The following is a 16,461-nucleotide window of genomic DNA, read 5'->3' as shown; positions in this document are numbered from 1 at the left end:
CCCTCTTTCTGATACCCAAAATACCCTATAAATGTGTCAATGGAGTATCAGTCCTTGATGGGAGAAACAAATCACTATTAGCTGGATCCCTCACTGCTGACATCCGATAAAATAAGAGAGAGAGTGAGAGAGAGAGAGAGAGAGAGAGCACAAAACCCTCCTTCTGATACCCAAAATACCCTATAAATGTGTCAGCTGAGCATCAGTCCTTGATGGGGGAAACAAATCACTGGATCTCGCTGGTAGGGGTTGGAATGGGAGGATATTTTTCAGATGGGGAGGGGGGGCAGATCTGGAGGGCGCGTTGGCTCTCCCTTGTTTCGCTTCTTTTAGCAGGTACCGGCAGGTGGTCCGGGGACTGGGGGGAGGGTGGGGAATCTGGCATTGTTAATATTCGGTTCTCTTTGGAGAGAGAGGGTGGAGGATCGGGCTGTGTCCGTACACATTTTTTTTTTTTTTTTTATTCTGCTTTTCGGCACCAAAGCGGATTACATTCCGATACTGTTAGGTATTTCCCTATCCCCATAGGGGGCTTGCAATCTAATTTTGTACCTAAGGCAACAGAGGGTAAAGTGACTTGCCCAAGGTCACAAGGAGCAATAGTGGGAATTGAACCCTGGGTTCCCTGGGTCGTAGCCCCCGCTGCTCTAACCACTAGGTACCCATTGGGAAGAAGATGGATTGGGGAATGTTGGATATAAGAAAAGCGCTGACTGTGAGCACTAATCAGAGAAGTTTGCTATAACCAGCCACTGCCAGTCAAAATGTGACCGGCTAGGTTAAGCCAGATATTTAGCTGCCAGTGATGAGGAATATCGAGTCCGTGATAAATGGATAAACTATCTGGCACTCAGTGGTTTTTGTATCCACTTTGTATCCACCTGGAGGTCCATTTTCAAAGAGGTTGCACTGGCTGAGTTCACACTTGGTTAAACAACGCCATGTTGAATTTTCCCGCCCACAAAACATGTAAGTTTACGCTTGCTCGGTCATTACATGGCTAACATTTACCAGGAAAGAATAGAGGAAGTGTGAGACGTCTGGTTGTGATGGTTGTAACTATGATATCCAAAAAAAACCTCTTCCGTGTACCCCCCTATACCTATAACACAAAACCAATGGGCCGGATTTTAAAAAGGTTACGCACGCCGGGCCTATTTTAAAAAGCCCAATGAAGCGCGTAAAGCCCCGGGATGCGTGTAAGTCCCGGGGCTTTACAAAAGGGGTGGTCCAGGGCAGGGTAGGGCGGGGCAGTCCGGGGGCAGGGCAGGGCCAGAGGCAGGCGCAAAAGATAGGACAAATGACAGGGGGGGGGGGAGGTTAGGAGAAGGGATGGGAAGGTCAGGTTAGGGGGAAAGGAAGTTCCCTTCCAGGCCGCTCCAATTTCAGAGCGCCCTGGGAGGGAATGAAGGAAGGCAGTGCAGCTCGGCATGCACAAGGTGCACAATTGTGCACCCCCTTGCGTGTGCCGAGCCCTGATTTTATAACTTGCTCACGCCTGCGCGCTCGTTATAAAATCGGGTGTACATGAGCGCGCACTGAGTAGCGTGCGCACCTTTTTAAAATCTACCCCAGTATGAGGTATTGTAAATTAATTGTCAAACCCTAACATCCGAGACCGATACCTCAGAAGCAGGTACTAACCATTCTTAAGATTGTAACCTTGAAGGATTCAAGTACCATTTGATATTATATTTACAATAATTCTTTTTGTTTTGTCCTTTATATGTTGATTTTTATATATTTTTATATGCTAATAAAATCTTATTTCTGACCTGCATTCAGTCTTTATATACAATGCAAAAAATGCCCTCTCGATGTTTGCATTCTCACATCACGGGAGCAAATGAAACTTATTCGTGATTCAGGTTTTGGGACGGATGACACACTGCTCAATATGTGCATTTTGCATGTGTGTTTGTGCATGCACGCATGCGTGTGTGTGTTTCGGGGGGGGGGGAACTTTGTCATCAAAAGTTGCAAACATTTTATCAGTTGTAGAAGTGGCAGACTTCATGAGACAATCAGTCCAAGGCTTCCATCATCTACCACGTTAGGATCTCTTCCTTAGAGGCATATTATTGTGACTTATAAAAGCTGAAGTGATTCCCTGGGATTCATATCCCCAGTGCAATGACATGAGAACCTCTGGGTGTTAAGAAAAAGTATACCTGCATGCCCTGTTGGAAAGAAAGGCACACCATCACTCAGAAACAGGCAAAGAGAAATACATTTAATTCTGGGTTGTCTCCTGAATGCTAAATATCCCATCTGGAGAGATGCGTCATTATTAGGATTGTGGCAGAACACTTGTCTAAAGGTACTGCAGTCCAGGCTTTTTTTGTTTAACTTTGTGATTGTGCTGTAAGAGCAGTAAAACCAACAAATTGCATTTGACTTGTGCTTTTTATCTGACCACGAAGCTCACATAGCTTTAGAATTTAGTATTCCAGAGATAACCGATGTAGATCCACCTCTGGTGTGCATCCAGGGATCGTGTTTCTGGTGTTAGGAACGCCTCCCTAGATGCTTCCAAAGGCGAGAAGGTACTGAGATCAATATCGCTCAAATATAACTGGGAATGCTGAGCCATAGGGAGGTCATGGCCGTATCTGTTCCCCACTTTGCTTAAGATTTTGGCAGCAATCTTGCAGCAGAATTCATGTGATAATCAGAGGGCTCCATGTCACCTCCATCAGACAGAGCCAGTCCTATTTTCACATCACTGTATGCAAGGATCTGCGGTTCTGATTTACCAAAGGCTAAAGTTCAGCCTATGAAACTGGATGAAGCCAAAATTGGTTCAACCTACCTCAGTTGTCATGGAGTCATAAGGTAAGCAATCCCACAGATTCCTCTTTCCAAGATTAAAAAAAAAGAGAGAATAAGAGCTGAATGAACCACTTTGTATCAAAACAGGATTAGCTAGGGAACCAAACCATCACATTGTAGTAAGTCCTTCTTCAGTTGTGAAAAGGTTTAAATTAAAATGGAATGAACAAACCCATTCCTTGATATAACATTGATATGTTTGATTTAAAGGAAATGACCCTCACCTGAAAATATGTTCTTGGGCAGGCGTAACTTTTGGAATAAAGGTAGGGCGGGGGGGAATTAGTTAGGGCTGGGGGGCGGGTTAGTTAGGGGAAGGAAAGGGAAGGTAGGGGGCGCCGGAAAGAAAGTTCCCTCCGAGGCCGCTCCGAAATCGGAGCGGCCTCGGAGGAAACGGAGGCAGGCTGCGCGGCTCGGCGCGCGCAGGCTGCCGATGTTGCGCAGCCTTGCGCGCGCCGACCCCGGATTTTAAAAGATATGCGCGGCTACGCCCGTATCTGTTAAAATCCGGCGTACTCTTGTTTGCGCCGGGTGCGCGAACAAAAGTACGCGCGTACGTACTTTTTTAAAATCTGCCCCTTAATGTCCCAGCAGGGTCCTGCCCTCAGAGCTCTCCCCTGCCCAGCAGATTCCCACCCGTAGAACCCTCTCTTTGTATGTCCCACCAGGTTTAAAGGGGAAAAACAGGGGCACTCCAGCACATGACAGCTTATAAAAATGTAGTAGTGTATGAGCTGTTAAGACTATATAGAAACCCCCTGTGCTTTTGAAAATCCATTCAGTAAAGGGTCTTTATTTTTTTGGTCCTTCAAAAATTATCATATCCGTTAACAGAAATGTCATCAGTTCCCGTTCCTTGCATGTTACCTCAGCTGGCATAAACCCAGTCCGTAGGCCGGCATGGATAAAGATGAACATAAGATTTACCATGCTGAGTCAAACCAAGATCCATCGATTTCAACATCCTGTCTCTGGGTCACAAGTACCTGGAAGTTCTGGATTGATCTTGACATTCCAAATGAATTCACCATTTACAGTGCTGGAGCAGGTGCTTCCAGCCTTCAGAAGGAAATTCAAGATTATTTACGTCCACTGTTTAAAAAAAAAAAAAAAAAGGGAATACTAAAATCAGTTTTTACAAACCTAGCATGTAACATCTGAATATTCCATGCACAATATACTAGTATTACCTGTTCCTTTTCTTATATCTTCTTATTTTCTCTGATATAATTAAAGGTGACTGGAGAATAGATGATTGGCTAAAAAAAAAAAGTTTACCACAACAGGGTTAATATTTTAACTTCACTTGAAGCTTACAACTGTTTTGGAAGTAACACAAAACGTATCTGAACTCATATTGCAAATACAGGTATAGGTGGCCAGTCTTTGCCCCAGAAGGCTTGTGCTAGAAGAAATTAATGGGGGTCATCAGTAGCAGAAGAAATAAAATTTGATGCTGGCTTTCCTGGTTCTCAACCTGTATCTCTAACCACTGGGGCTATACCTCCACCTCTGAAGTATGCACCTTAAAAAAAAAAACCTGAAATATATTTTCATCCAGGTTCATTGAAAAGAATATTAGAAAATTTAGGGGGTCTTTGTCTCCCTGCTTCCAAAATATACTAAATATTTTCTGGAAATGTCCTGCTTGTTGCAGTAATTGAACTATTAATGTACAACCTTGGTTACATACCTGATCTGGAAGATGGTTAGATTTCTTGGGGGAACTTTTGTAACTTTGTGCATAAAAGACACTCATTTTCTAAGCGGACGTATGTGCATAAGTCCACTTTGAAAATTATCCCACCAAATCTACCTACACAAGTTTGCTAAGCATGCTTGTTTGTACACGCATGCTTTTTTAAAATCCCAAAATCTATGTGTAAGTGCAACATATTTTTGGATTTTAAAAAGTACCCTCCCCCGAGAATGCCTTAGGCCAATCTATGAAAACGTAGGCGCAAACAGGACATACAAGCATGTAAGTTCATCAGTATATCAGGCAGGCAATTAAAAAAAGAAAACAATGTATGCATACATTGTTTTGGAAATTTCACTGTCTTTATTCACATATACCGTATATCCCATATCCTACATAATAAATTAAGAAAATGCTGTTTATATTAGTGCAGGTAAGAATATAAAGCTTATTATGTTATGTTTGACATCAAAGTTCAACAAAGTGGCTCCTTCCATGTCAACTGCATTGCCCATTAAGCATCACACGCATAAAATCTTGGAAAACAAACAGCAGATTTTAGTTGAATTACAAATGTGTCTTGCTGTGGACTTCCATAATGTGAATGACTACAGCTTGAGATGTTAGTAGGTCACCCGTAATTGATTGGCTTGTTGGACAAACTTTCTTCACGCTGCTTCAATATGAACGTTGCTGGAAAGAGCAACAAAAAAAACCAGTGGATCTCATTTCCAGTGACTCTCTTGTTCAAAATCAGTAGGCGTCTTGCCTAGATTGCCATATTTTTCCAACATCAATTGGAAGATTAATAAAAAAAAAAATAAAAGTTCCACTTATTATGGTGATGTAGCTGAGGTGGAAAACGCTGCCTAGTTCCAAATGCGCTGCTGGTATGTTAGTGTACCTTGTTGGCACATAGCATTATGTTCACAGAAAGAAACATGGAATATGACAGCAAATAAGGGAGGAAGTCCTATTTAGGCTGGCAAATTTCCTTCCTGTTCCACTTGATCTCTCACTTTCTTTTCTTATGAATGCTCTGTTCATACCATGTTTTTTTTTTTTAATTTTCTTGCTGTTTTTGCTTCTACCTCCTCCACTGAGAAACCGTTCTATGCAGAATATAGTATCCTTTTATTAAAGAAATATTTTCAAATATTACTTCGAAGTCTATTTACTCTGAGACTCATATCATGACCTCTTCTTCTAGAATGCCCTTTCCACTAAAATTTTGTTTCTTGTGCATTACATGTACACCCACAAAGTAATTAAATGATTTTAGCATTCACCCCCTGTCTCTCTTCTCAGCTAGGGTATATGAATGTTGAGGATTTTATATTTCATTTCATAAGGCGTTTGGTGTAGAGTAGACTCTGTTAGCTCTTTGCTGGAAGACCACTACTCGGTCTATATCCTTTTAAAAATACAACCTCCAGGACACACTCCTGATAAGATTTTACCAATAATGGTTACAGAAGCATGACTACTTCACCTTTTTTTTTCTGGTGCTTGTACTCCTCGCTATGCAATTCAGCATTCTTAAGGCTCTGGTCACTATTTCAATGCACTAGTTTGCAAATTTAAGATAATCAGATACGATCATTGCAAATATGATCCAGGTTGTGCATATCAACTTCCCCCTCCTTCACCTATTGTATAGTGCTCAGTTGCATACTTTTCTATACCAAATGTATGGCTATATGCTTTTGAACTGAATCTTAGCTACCAACTAGATGACCACTCCTCAGACTTGCTTAGATCACTCTTCATTTTATCCACTCTACTAAGTGTCCACTTTGATTCACATCTTAGTACCATCTGAAAAATTACAAAACTTTTCTATTAACCCTTCCTCAATATTACTTATGAAAACATTGAGAAAACTATGCCCAGGACTGATTATTATGGCACTCCACTGGTAACCCCACTTTTCTTGGAGTTATTTCCATTTAAGATACTGTCTGTATATTATTTAACCAGTTTCTAACCCATTATCAGTTGTGTTCTTAAAACGTTTGGACCTTGCATCTTATTATTGTATACCTGATTGCCTTCCAAACCATGATGTGCATATCAAGAAGCCAATGTAGGAGTAAACTATGATATATTTTACAGGGTTTGCTGTAGTGTGAAGTGGGGGAAAAAGATTATCTCCTGGGATGCACAGAGCCTTGGCTTACGAAAGAAACAATGTTCAATGTAAAACATTTTTTCTGCTTCTATGAGTATAATAAAGTACTATGTCCAGTCAGAGAATATCAACCACATCAAATTTTGCAGGGCTTGCTAAACTGAAACATCACACTATAGCAAATAGCAGGCAATGGATTTTCCCATGGAAGGGTTAATCTTAGCTTTTATAAAATGGTCCAAAGTAAATATTTCTTCATGGCTATTTAAAAGAATCTTGCATTACATTCCTAGCGTTCAATCGAACTACAGTATTTGATGCTGTATGCTGAGCCTCCTACCCACCATCCCAAAGAAGTTATAATAAATGTTCATTGTATCCTTTCTGCAGAGAGGCATTACATCAATGGATCCAAGGAACAAAACCACTGTGACTGAATTCATTCTGCAAGGATTCCCCATAATTCCTGAACTGGAAATCTTCCTCTTCGTGCTCTTTCTCCTGATCTACGTGCTGTCACTTACTGGACACCTTTTAATAATCATGCTAACCTGCATGGATTACCATCTCCATACGCCTATGTACTTTTTCCTCACCAACTTCTTTTTCCTGGAGATCGTAATCACCACGACGGTTGTTCCTAAAATGCTAGCCAACCTCCTGGCTGAGAAGAAGACCATCTCTTTCTTGGGTTGTGTGGTTCAGTGTTTTTTCTATTTCTTAGTGGGGACTGCAGAATTATTTGTGCTCTCAGCCATGTCTTTCGATCGGTATGTGGCCTAGGGATGTGAATCGTTTTTCAACGATTAAAATTATCGTCCGATAATGTTTATATCGTCTTAAATCGTTATAGAACACGATACAATAAAAATTATAAAGATTTATTGTTAAAAATCGTTAAATCGTGTTAGTGTGCACTAAATCGAGTTAGTGCGCACTAACTCCCCGTTAGTGCGCACTAACTCGATTTAGTGCGCACTAACTGAAAATGATACAAATAAACACTTTCCAGGTCACTGAAGGTCAGTTAGGAATGAATATGTGTTCCTATTGGCTGGCTGCCCTCTTATCTATTGATGTTACCAAGGTTACCACTGAGGTGATGGTTGGGGGGATGGGAAATGGAACTGGAAACTAACGAACACCAACAGAAAATGAAACAAAGTGTTCACACTTCCCAGGTCAGTAAAGGTCACTTAGGAATGAATATGTATGTATGTATTCCTATTGGCTGGCTGTGCTCTTATCTATTGATGTTACCAATATGGTTGGGGGGATGTGAAATGGAAACAGTTGGAAGCTTGACAAAAAAAGTAATGTAATGATCAGCACTCACGTGACTAGAACTTGTTTGTTTATTATTTTTGTTAGCAGGCACCTGAAATGCTAGTGCATGTTGAATTTGCCAATCACTGTGCATTTTAGAAAGGTGGTCCTGGCTGGAACTGTACACAGTTCAAATATATGTAATTGATTGTTGGTAAGTGTATTTTTTAAGTAGCCACACTGGCACCAGTATGTTTACTTTTCCTCCTACTTAACTCACTAGCTCAGCTTTGTAAGAAGGGCTTCTCTGCTTGTGTGTTGTTTTTGTTTGGTGTGAGGAGAGCAGAAACATCAGATCTTTATTCAATCTACTACAGTCATCTCTTACAGTGCCCTATCCCTATTAATACCAGGAGTGTTGTGATCTTCCTGCACACAGTGCCCTAACCCTGATACCAGTCTGAGACAGCTCCCTCCCTGCATTACTAGTGAGAGGCTGGCTTCACAGACAGGGGGGAGCTGCCTGACCCTCACTCCTGACTTCCCCCATGTCCCAGCTAGTGAATGGTGTGTGGGTGAGGGGGGGGGAGGATGGTGAAGTCTGAGACAGCTCCCTCCCTGCATTACTAGTGAGAGGCTGGCTTCACAGACAGGGGGGAGCTGCCTGACCCTCACTCCTGACTTCCCCCATGTCCCAGCTAGTGAATGGTGTGTGGGTGAGGGGGGGGGGAGGATGGTGAAGTCTGAGACAGCTCCCTCCCTGCATTACTAGTGAGAGGCTGGCTTCACAGACAGGGGGGAGCTGCCTGACCCTCACTCCTGACTTCCCCCATGTCCCAGCTAGTGAATGGTGTGTGGGTGAGGGGGGGGGGGTGGATGGTGAAGTCTGAGACAGCTCCCTCCCTGCATTACTAGTGAGAGGCTGGCTTCACAGACAGGGGGGAGCTGCCTGACCCTCACTCCTGACTTCCCCCATGTCCCAGCTAGTGAATGGTGTGTGGGTGAGGGGGGGGGGGGGAGGATGGTGAAGTCTGAGACAGCTCCCTCCCTGCATTACTAGTGAGAGGCTGGCTTCACAGACAGGGGGGAGCTGCCTGACCCTCACTCCTGACTTCCCCCATGTCCCAGCTAGTGAATGGTGTGTGGGTGAGGGGGGGGGGAGGATGGTGAAGTCTGAGACAGCTCCCTCCCTGCATTACTAGTGAGAGGCTGGCTTCACAGACAGGGGGGAGCTGCCTGACCCTCACTCCTGACTTCCCCCATGTCCCAGCTAGTGAATGGTGTGTGGGTGAGGGGGGGGGGGAGGATGGTGAAGTCTGAGACAGCTCCCTCCCTGCATTACTAGTGAGAGGCTGGCTTCGCAGACAGGGGGGAGCTGCCTGACCCTCACTCCTGACTTCCCCCATGTCCCAGCTAGTGAATGGTGTGTGGGTGAGGGGGGGGGGGAGGATGGTGAAGTCTGAGACAGCTCCCTCCCTGCATTACTAGTGAGAGGCTGGCTTCACAGACAGGGGGGAGCTGCCTGACCCTCACTCCTGACTTCCCCCATGTCCCAGCTAGTGAATGGTGTGTGGGTGAGGGGGGGGGGGGGGAGGATGGTGAAGTCTGAGACAGCTCCCTCCCTGCATTACTAGTGAGAGGCTGGCTTCACAGACAGGGGGGAGCTGCCTGTCCCTCACTCCTGACTTCCCCCATGTCCCAGCTAGTGAATGGTGTGTGGGTGAGGGGGGGGGTGGATGGTGAAGTCTGAGACAGCTCCCTCCCTGCATTACTAGTGAGAGGCTGGCTTCACAGACAGGGGGGAGCTGCCTGACCCTCACTCCTGACTTCCCCCATGTCCCAGCTAGTGAATGGTGTGTGGGTAAGGGGGGGGGGGGGGAGGATGGTGAAGTCTGAGACAGCTCCCTCCCTGCATTACTAGTGAGAGGCTGGCTTCACAGACAGGGGGGAGCTGCCTGACCCTCACTCCTCCGGGGTATTGTGATCTTCCTGCACACAGTGCCCTATCCCTGATACCAGGGGTGTTGTGATCTTCCTGCATGCAGTGCCCTATCCCTATTAATACCAGGACTGTTGTGATCTTCCTGCATGCAGTGCCCTATCCCTATTAATACCAGGAGTGTTGTGATCTTCCTGCATGCAGTGCCCTATCCCTGATATCGGGATGTGTGCAAGAAGATCACAACACCCCCGGTATCAGGAATAGGGCACTGTGTGCAGGAAGATCACAACACCCCCAGTATCAGGAATAGGGCACTGTGTGCAGGAAGATCACAACACCCCTGGTATTAGGGATAGGGCACTGTGTGCAGGAAGATCACAACACCCCTCGTATTAATAGGGATAGGGCACTGTGTGCAGGAAGATCACAATACCCCTGGTATCAGGGTTAGGGCACAAGTTCTAGTCACATTGACTGATCACATTACTTGTTTTGTCAAGCTACCAACTGTTTCCATTTCCCATCCCCCATATACTGTCAGTAGGAAACTTGGTAACATGAATAAATAAGAGGGCAGCCAATAGGAATACATATTCATTCCTAAACTGACCTTAACTGACCTGAAAAGTGTCAAATTGTATCATTTTCAGTTAGTGCGCACTAACTCCCAGTTAGTGCGCACTAACTCGAGTTAGTGCGCACTAATCGGAAAAAACGATTTTTAACGATTTTTTAACTAAAAAATCGTGCCTAAGACGATTTTCTTGCCCTGCCACACGATTTCTATCGTTAAGACGATATGGAAAACGATTCACATCCCTAATGTGGCCATCTGCGACCCTCTGCATTACAGCACCATCTTGACCTGGAAATTGTGCCACTACCTGATCCTTGGCTCGTGGCTGGGAGGCTTACTCTCCATCAGCATACCCACAGTTCTGAAGCTTCAACTGCCGTTTTGTGGCCCTAACATTATAAACCACTTCTTTTGTGATTCAGGGCCCTTAATAAAACTTGCATGTTCAGACACTCGTCTTATTCAACTGCTTGATTTCTTCCTATTTTCTCTTGTGGTCCTGAGCTCCTTGATATTAACCATTGTATCTTACATAAATATTGCAATAACAATCCTGAGAATCCCTTGCACCAGTGGGCGTGGAAAGGCATTCTCCACTTGTGCAGCCCACCTCACCGTTGTTGCTCTAGGCTACGGCAGCACCATCTTCATCTACGTGACGCCATCTCAAGTGTCCTCCCTGGAGATGAATAAGCTGGTCTGTGTCCTGAATGTTTTTGTAACTCCTGCCCTAAGCCCCTTCATCTTTAGCCTACGGAATGAGAAAGTGAAGGAAGCCTTGAAAAGTGCCATAGCCAAATGCTTAGCACTAGCTCACCGATAAGAATAAATGTCTTTCAGAGATCGAGGATACAGGCTTGGGCAAAATATTGAAATGGACCAAGGCTATGACAACCCATCAACAGCCCCCATTGGACAGAATAGTTATATGCCCCATTGAACCGGTTCACAGTATCACCCCAGCACCTCCTCGGGTTTACTGCATGAGGAGATTGCAAAACAAGGATGAGGCTGCCAAGAAATGTCACTGACCCTATCTGTCTTTCCTTGGTCTGAGGGATGGTCTGAGGGAACCAACAGAGGCCAGAGATGGTTAAAAACTAAACCTATTACTGGATGGAAAGTAAAAGTGTTTGAACTCTATGCTCTTTGTGATGATAGAAATAACAGCTGGGTCTGTCTAGCAGGCTGCAAATAAAATAATAAATAGAACTCCTAGTGGAAACTTAGCCACTCATATAGCCGAGTCTGTCTGGAAGGCTATGCACCTTAGCATTTTTCCTGAAAGTGAGATAACACAGCTCAAGGCACAGGGGGAACGGTACCTTGTTCCAGATTTTTGGAGCAGGATGAAGATAGTTTCTTGTACTGGACAGTCTTGCTGAAGTTAGAGGAGGGGGGAAAAGAGAAGAGCAATTTGGAAGGATCAGACTTCTCTTGTGGAAGTGTAGGAGATGTTAAATGTTAAATTTAAGTAGAAGTTTATCTATGCCTTCACTTTGGTGCGGTAAGTATTTGAGCATCAGCCACACTAGCACTGGTAGCTATTTAGATTATTACAAAGCTAAGAGGTTAGACACATGGAGAGAGGGGTAGTGGGAGTGAACTAAACAGGGCATTTTGCGTGTTCATCTATCAAAAAGGGTGGCATAGAAAGGAAGAAGATGACAAAATTTGTCTTGGATAAAGAGTGATATCCTTCAAGTAGCCATATAGCTGGCAGCTGGGATTTAGGACAGAAGTTAACTGGACAGACAGATGGGTCTTTTTCTGTTCTCATCTAGTAGGTTGCAATGATGCTATACAAAAGAGAAAAATGTGGCAAAAAAGAAAATATAGAAAGTAAAATTGTACTTAACTTTAACATTTAACATCCCCTAACTTCCACACAGGGCCAGCACGGCCTATTAGGCGAACTAGGCAGTCGCTTATGGCACCGACCATTAGAGGGCACCAAAGAGCAGCCGTGTGGTGCCGCGGGAATAGAGATTCAGGGGCCGGGAATGAGGTAGGAGATCGGGCTGCGGTATGACGGGGGGGGGGGGGGGGGTGCAGCGTGACTGGGGGGTGGGCGGGACCTAATACCCTTGCACTGGCCCTGCTTCCACAAGAGAAGTCCGATCCTCCCAAATGGCTCTTCTCTCCTCCCCTTCCTCTAAATTCAGCAAGACTGTGAAAGTAAAAGACTCCACCCTCATCATGCTCCAAAAGTCTAGAAGAAGGTAACCATTACCACTCCCTCTATGCCTTGAGCAGTGTTATCTCGCTTTCAGGAAACATGCCAAGGTGTGACTCATTGGCACCCATAGAGTCTCTGGCAGAGACACTCAATATGTCTGAACTACTGAGTAAGTTGTTATAAACCCTGGGCTCCGAATGCATGTTGATATTGTTTTTTAATCCGCCTTGAGCCCATTTGCGGAAAAAGGCAGAATATCAAATGTTCTATAAATAAATATATGAAGCTATGGTAACATTGAATATGATCTCATTTTTTCATATTTACTAATAGTGCTCTTCTTCTTCCTCCTCATATGTATTTATTTATTTTTGAGCATTTCTAAGTTTGCTGTCAGTAGATAACATGAAACAAAATCAATTTCAACAAATAGAACTAACAAAAAACAGCATCTTAAAACAAATTATATAACATTGTTTTATTGTAACTGCATTCCTTAGCCTTCTCTTGTTTAATGTTTTTTACTACCATTACTATTATTTTATTATTATTACTTAGATCAATGTTATTTATTGCCTTTTTGTTCCCTATCTACTTGTTAATTGTAAACCGACATGATGCGATATTTATCGCGAATGCCGGTATAGAAAAACTTAAAATAAATAAATAAATAAATAAATAACATCAGATAATCCGAACAATAGGGTTCCCATTGAGCCAAAGAGGGTGGAATATCTACAGGAAATATATCATGAAGGGCTTGAAAGCTTCTTTTATATCAATGATGATTTAAGCAGTCCACAATTGTGATGCCTCAAGCTTCCCATCCTTCTCCCCTCTTCTCTTCTCCGCTTACCTACCCCTTCCTCCTTCCATTACCTACCCCATCCCCCCCTCATTTCCTACTTTTCCCATTCAGACTTTCTTGTATTCAGAGCACGAGTTTGTACATACCTTCCTCGTTTTTCGTTTCTATTTTCTTTTTCGTTATTTGAATTAAATTTTTTTTTTAGTTATTCCTGTTACTTCCTTCTCCATATGCTAGTTGCATATACTTTTGTTTCTCAAATTGTTCTATGTATCATTGTTTCGTTCCAATGTAAACCGGGGTGAAGGCATGTGCTAAACCTCGGTATATAAAAGCTTCAAATAAATAAAAATAAATAAATAAATCTGGTAGTGCCCAACATAACCGGGACTGTTTCTGTATGTTTCTGCCACATTTCCTTGGTCTCCGCATCTCTTGGTGCTTGATGCTTTCTGTCTCTCCCAGGGCAGGTTTTTCCAGGAAGGCACTGGCTCAGCACCAACCATAAACATTTTTAAAAACCACTTCCTGATAACTCTCAAGCATCACAAGATCGGCAGCCAGCTGAATGCTGGATAGGTTTGGGGGATGGAGAGAGAGAAGGTACTGAAAAGGGTGGGGAAAGAGGGACGGAAGGTGCTGTGTGGGGTGAGGAAGATTCTTTTGTGTAGGTGGGGGTGAAGAGAAACTGAGCCGGACCTGATGATGGGATACGGCAGGGGTGGCCGGCTCCGGTCTTTGACAGCCGCAAACAGGCCAGATTTTCAGGATATCCACAATGAATATGCCTGAGACAGATTTGCAACACCACGGAGCAGCGGCGGACTCACGATGTCGGACCGGCCCGGGTATTCGCCGCAGAGGCCGGCCCAGGACACGTCACGTGGTCTGCCGAGCGCGGCTCTGTCACGGCCGCGCACGGCAGACCACGTGACTGGAGCGATCGGCCCACCGGGGGATGCCCAATCCCCCGATAGGGCCAATCCGCCCCTGCCACGGAGGCAGGGAGTGCAACTCTATCTTATACATATTAATCGTGGGCCTGTTTGTGGCTCTCCGGGACTGGAGTTTGCCACCCCTGGGATAGAGATTATGAAAAAGGCGCTCTTCTGCAGTTATTCCTAACTCAGATTTGCCAAACAAGACCCTACAGACACTCTCAGTGCGGGTAATTTTCAAAGCCGGCACTTTTGCCCGCAGAAACGATCTGTTACAAAACCGCCCGTCCCGCAGACGGGTAAAACTTGTCCATCCACAGCGAGAGCAGAGAAGGCGTTGCTGGGGACAGGGTCGGGGAAGCATTTGCGCTTTTCAAAATACAATGGGTGAATTGTGTTCCCCCTGCCAAAAACAAAATATGCACACACACACATTATCAGGTGCAATTGAGCGCGAGCAGTTTTGTTGGCCCGATTTTCCATCAGAAGGTAGGCATGCATGCCCTTTCCCTTTGAAAACTGGTGTCAAAGACGTGGATAACTGCCTCCAAATTTTAATAGTTTCACTAATAAATTTGTAGAACTGCTCTGATAAATAAGTCTGCTTTGATGGTCTAGCAGGAAACTAACACGTTCCCTACGGAAGAGTTTGCCTGGGCTGATCTCCGATTCCCTGAACGGTTGCGGCACTTTTTTTTTTTTTTCCTTCAGTAACCTTCTTCTTTTCCAGTGGGGGGGAGGGGGGTGGTTTCAATTTGTGTTATTCATATTGGATAGGCAAGATGATTGGTTCCTGTTGTGGGTCTTATCCGGCAAAATCTCCAGTGGCATTTGGAGAGTCTTCAGGCTTGGGGCTCAGAGCTGGGAGGTGTCTTACCCTCTGTGGGAAAAGCTTGCAAATAGTTTAGTCAAGGAACGCTGAGAGTAGAAAACTCGGGCCAAGTGGTTTAACTGGTAAATTTGAATATGCGTGAGGAGGAAAGGGGATGGGGGAAAATTGGACTCTTAGCTCTGGTTTCTACTTTACCTCTCGTTCATGAGAAGCCCTGAAAGCTTTTTCTCCTTGACACGTTCTTCTGCCCTAGTTTTATAGGACGCCTTGAAGAACCTTCTGGAACGTGGACCCCCCTGAGGCAGGAATCCTTCATAATCTCTGAATCCGTGGCCGCTGTCTGGTGAGCGTTTGAAAACAGTTCTGGGGGTTGTCTTTCTGTTCTTTCCTTCTTAATTGGAATAAACCTTTTTCCTGTTTTTGCCTGTAATTTAGTAATTCTGAAGACAAGTTTTTATCATGACCTTTTTGGTGGATTATATAATTACAGCCAGGAAAACAACTACTTTTTCTTTTTTCTTTTTTTTTTCATGAAAGTGGTAGCCTGACCACTACCAGTCTGATTTCCCCCTTTTATTTATTTAAGTTTTCAAAATATTTCTGAAAATAGTTTGTCATCTATCAACATTCTAAAAGAGCAATACTTTAAGTAAACATTTTTTGTTTGCAAAACATATTTTATGTGCAGAAAACATGGTTTACGTGCAAAAATCAGTTTTTCCATACATGATACATGACTTATGCCAAGAAAATACTTTCTGGGCAGATAGCATTTCTTGAGTGCCTAATTCCCATTTTATGCACGGTCCTGACACTGGAACTTCAGTTTTCATCTGTAAAGTCACACTAGCCCTGAAAACTTTACTCCTCCACCAGGGTCTAGGAGTTAATTTTCCACCACATCTCTGCACAGCTCTCCTGCAACACAATGCGGCCTTGTCCTGAGTCTGAGCTAAGCGCTGCCTGTTTAAATTGTGAGCACTTATTTACTGCTTTTAAGCTGGAATCCTATCGCCCTGTAAGTTCTGCTATTAAAAGGCTTGATGTGGAAAGGAATGTAAATAATTTGCATAACACTTCTTGCTTTTTCTTCCATAGATTGCTCAGAAGGCAAATGCCTGTTTCCCTGCAGGTTTCCTCAGTTAATTTCACCTAATAATCTCCTTAGTTCTGGTTCATTCCTATATGAGATTTTTTTTTTACTTTTAATCCAAGGGCTTCTGTTTTGTCTGTGTGCCTCCGTCAGATGTTAAGCTC

The 16,461-nt window shown here is 44.0% G+C and overlaps 1 protein-coding gene across 1 annotated transcript; it reads left to right on the top strand.

Annotated features, from left to right (window-relative positions):
- Positions 1–7,067: 7,067 nt before the first annotated feature.
- On the top strand, positions 7,068–11,270 carry LOC115077311 (olfactory receptor 6M1-like). Its single transcript, XM_029579604.1, has 2 exons — positions 7,068–7,434; positions 10,693–11,270. The coding sequence occupies exons 1-2, from the start codon at positions 7,068–7,070 to the stop codon at positions 11,268–11,270; spliced, it is 945 nt and encodes a 314-aa protein (XP_029435464.1).
- Positions 11,271–16,461: the final 5,191 nt, after the last annotated feature.

Source organism: Rhinatrema bivittatum, chromosome 16 (assembly GCF_901001135.1).
Source record: "Rhinatrema bivittatum chromosome 16, aRhiBiv1.1, whole genome shotgun sequence".
Lineage (NCBI taxonomy): Eukaryota > Metazoa > Chordata > Amphibia > Gymnophiona > Rhinatrematidae > Rhinatrema > Rhinatrema bivittatum.
Note: the sequence above shows the minus strand (reverse complement) of the source record. Positions and strands in the feature narration are given on the sequence as shown.

Excerpts from the sequence above, each read along its gene's own strand:
- LOC115077311 (XM_029579604.1), top strand. The coding sequence starts at position 7,068 with ATGGATCCAAGGAACAAAACCACTGTGACTGAATTCATTCTGCAAGGA. Across the intron at positions 7,435-10,692 it reads AGCCATGTCTTTCGATCGGT|ATGTGGCCATCTGCGACCCT; the intron begins ATGTGGCCTAGG and ends TTCACATCCCTA.